The sequence below is a fragment of the Astyanax mexicanus genome, chromosome 15 (assembly GCF_023375975.1).
Source record: "Astyanax mexicanus isolate ESR-SI-001 chromosome 15, AstMex3_surface, whole genome shotgun sequence".
NCBI classification, from domain to species: Eukaryota; Metazoa; Chordata; class Actinopteri; order Characiformes; family Acestrorhamphidae; genus Astyanax; species Astyanax mexicanus.
The window spans coordinates 42,340,628-42,344,172 of NC_064422.1; the positions used below are offsets into that span (position 1 = coordinate 42,340,628).

Consider the following 3,545-nt stretch of genomic DNA (forward strand, 5'->3'; position numbering starts at 1 on the left):
TACAGTCTCTGATCTAAGTCTACTTTTGCAGTACGAAAAAAAGCGTGTGCACTGCACAGACGGCACAGTTCTAAGAAGGAATTATAAGATAATAAGCTCATTGGGAATCAGTCTATTTTTGTGAATTGAACACATTTGATACGTGACAGCACCTACTGGATTAAATTATACAATTCCAGGATTTATAATGGTTCAATCTAAGGGTTTATAATGACTTTATTATGACTGTATATTAGTAAAGTAGCAAAACTCTATGACCCAGACCAGCTACCAGCTGTTTTCTTTATAATAAAGCGAAAACTTTATTACTGCACTTTCCAAACGTCTCAGCCACCATTGGCAAGACCAAAGAGCTATTAAAGGACGTCAGGGACGAGACTGTGGACCGGCACACAGCTGGAATCACTACAAATACTTATTTTACAAATACAGATTTTTATTTGATTAGGATTTCACTCAAAATCGTAAAAGTTTGTGACTTTAATGTGACAAATGTGAGAAAAAAAGTTCAAGGGGTATGAATACTTTTGCGAGCCACTGTAATAAAAAAATGGTCAAATAAAGAATCAGTATATCTCTTTTAGACATAAATGATGATCTCCAGTGATGGAAGAATGGAAAAATGGAAGAATGCTGTTTTCTGTCTGTAATGCACAGAAAATAAACCTAAAACTCTAACATTCTTCTAAAAATCTATATAGCAAATAAATCCAATTAACTAAATTTATTAATGTTTTTTTTTTATTTCCATTGCGTTGGAAGCCTGTGTGTAATATTTTATATTTCATATGGACCATTTTATTTCATAAACCATCTCTAAACAGTTAAAAAAAATAAACTAAATTGATTAAAAAATGGTTAAAAAGTGTTCCAAGTCGCAGCAAATTAATAAAAAATTAGCTGTTACTTTGCCTCAATGGCTCTCATACTACAGTTTTTTTTTTTTTTGTATTTTTAGTGTTTCTAAAATATTTCTTTTATTGTTGATAATTATGACTTACAGCCAATGAAAACCCAAAAATCAGTGTCTTAGAAAATTAGAATATTATATAAGACCAATTGGTACTTTTGGCAGTGTGCCAAGTCCTGCTGGAAAATGAAATCCGCATCTCCATAAAAGTTGTCAAGTTTCCAAAATCATTGATGGTTTGGAGAGACATGTCTGCTATCTGCTGGTGTTGATCCACTGTGTTTTATTATCAAGTCTAAAGTCAGTGCAGTTTTGTTTTCCCACAAAATCTTACAGCACTTCATGCTTCCCTCTGCTACTGACAACTTTTATGGAGCTGCGGATTTCATTTTCCAGCAGGACTTGGCACACTGCCCACAGTACTGCCAAAAGTAGCAACTGGTCTTATATAACATTTAAATTTTTTGAGACACAGATTTTTTAGGGATGATGATATAATCATAATCAACAATAAAATAACTTTTCAATGATATTCACATTTTTTTAGATGCACTAGTATATATATATATATATATATATATATATATATATATATATATATATATATATATATACATATCCGAACCCAATACAGGCAAATGTGCAGAAAAAAAATCAATAGGTTCTGTAGCTGTAATGACATTTTCATTTCTCAGCACTGTAACAGGTGGGCGAAGAACGTAATGCACGCACAGCGAATCTAAACCCAACAGAAAACAACAACACATGGATATATATACTTAATTTGAGCAATTTTCTACCAGCAGCATGGAGCTGAAGAGCACATTTCAGAGCAAGCTCTCGACTGACTAGGTAATTTAACAGCAGCACTATGATTTAAGTTGAGTTGAGTTGCTAGGAGATGACATGGTTTCTCTCTCTTTATGGACGGCGATGAGCGTAGCACATCCCATCACTGGGTACATCTGCTTATAAAAGCTCCAGGGAGGATTTTTTTGAGGGTAGATGGTAGAATTTCTTCTGTGTGTGCGGAGCCAGAAGCAACACCATGGAGGCTGCGCTGAGGGGCCACGACGCTGCCTGTGCTAATCAGTCAGCGGCGTCTGCGAATGGGACACAGCCGGCGTCCGTGACCGATGTGACGTCCTGCCAGTTTTGGAGTATTGTCTACAATGACGTCGTGCTGCACGTCTCTATAGTATTGATTCTGGTTTTCTTTTCGTTCTCGTTGGTGGTGAACGTCTACCTGCTGTTGGGGCTGGAGCACTCTGAAGCTCTCTCCTGGCAGCCGCGCTACATGCTGCTGAAGAATTTGGTTGTAAGCGACCTTCTGCAGACCTTGACTATGGCTCCGTCTGCACTGTACTGCCTATTTTATCATCAGATGCTGAGATTTAGTGGATGGTGCTTAGCTCAGCTGTTCATGGCCACACTAGCTATTATCACCTCATTATTGACCGTCTTCTTCATGGCTTTGGAGCGCTACGTCTACATATGCCACGGAATCCATTACTTGTCCATCATGACGAACGTGAGGATGTACATCTGCCTGGTTCTTATCTGGATGCTGGCTCTGTTCGTGGCTACCACTCGTATCATTCTTGTGATGTCAGGACAACCGAGGTTTGGTCAAAACGCCCCTGGATTTGTATGCGAGCCCGGAGTCGTACAGGTGCAGTTGACGTTCAAGTTGCGCTTCGAGATCTTCAACAAGGCGACGATGGTCACGTTTCTTCTCCTCGCCGTTTTCGTCTTCTCCTTTTCTTACGGACGAATGTACCAGGAAGCCAGGCAGGCCCTGCAGCCCTTTCAGCAGGACAATGCCTGCGCTCGGCGCACCGTGGCTTTCTACCTGGGAATCTTTTTCCTGCAGCTGATCCCGAGCTTCTTTAAGTTCGTTACCATGTTCCACGAGGAAGCCGACTTCCACCTGTTTGTAGTTTTACTGGTCTTGGTTCCGCCGTGCATAAATCCTCTGGCCTACGGTTACAGGAACATGGAGGTGCATCAGGCACTGAAGCATCTTTGTGGTTTCAGGGTGAGCGTGAGGCCGTTAGTATCAGTGGGGACTTTATCTGTTTCCGTTCCCTCTCCAGAAGCTGCTGAGTGATTCACTGCATGGTCGAATGCAGATACACAGACTGGGACCAAAAAACAGCCATGGACTATCTCCACCAAATTGGCCCAAGAAATGAGGGTTGATTAACCAAAGGATTGGAAAGATGAAGTTGAATGCTAATGCTGTTTTTGATTATTTATATATATACAGTTGCAAAAGTATTTGCTCCTTACAGATTTTTTTTTTTTGGTTTTGGTTTTTTTGCATACTGACATTTTTCAGATTATCAAACATGTAATTTAACTATGCTTGATTATACTTTTTTGTGAGGCTGAGTTTAATTTCACTACTAACCACAGGTTTAAAACCACAAGTTTGACATTGGAGGGGGGGACACTAATATGTGTGTGTGTGTGTGTGTGGGGGGGGGGGGGGGGGGTTGCTAATATTTATCGAAGCCCAGCCTACAGTGACTTAGAACAACGTTTGTGGAATTACAGTTCAATCACAAATAAACCAGTTTTTCTGTATTCTGTTTATTATGATGTCTGAATTATATACATATATGACAAAAAC

The 3,545-nt window shown here is 39.5% G+C and overlaps 1 protein-coding gene across 1 annotated transcript; it reads left to right on the forward strand.

The window, feature by feature from the left end:
* The first annotated feature begins 1,958 nt into the window (after positions 1–1,958).
* LOC103035822 (olfactory receptor 2AG2-like) lies at positions 1,959–3,020 on the forward strand. The gene has a single exon (XM_007241903.3). The coding sequence runs from the start codon at positions 1,959–1,961 to the stop codon at positions 3,018–3,020; it is 1,062 nt and encodes a 353-aa protein (XP_007241965.3).
* Positions 3,021–3,545: the final 525 nt, after the last annotated feature.

Coding starts and splice junctions, on each gene's coding strand:
- LOC103035822 (XM_007241903.3), top strand. CDS start 1,959: ATGGAGGCTGCGCTGAGGGGCCACGACGCTGCCTGTGCTAATCAGTCA.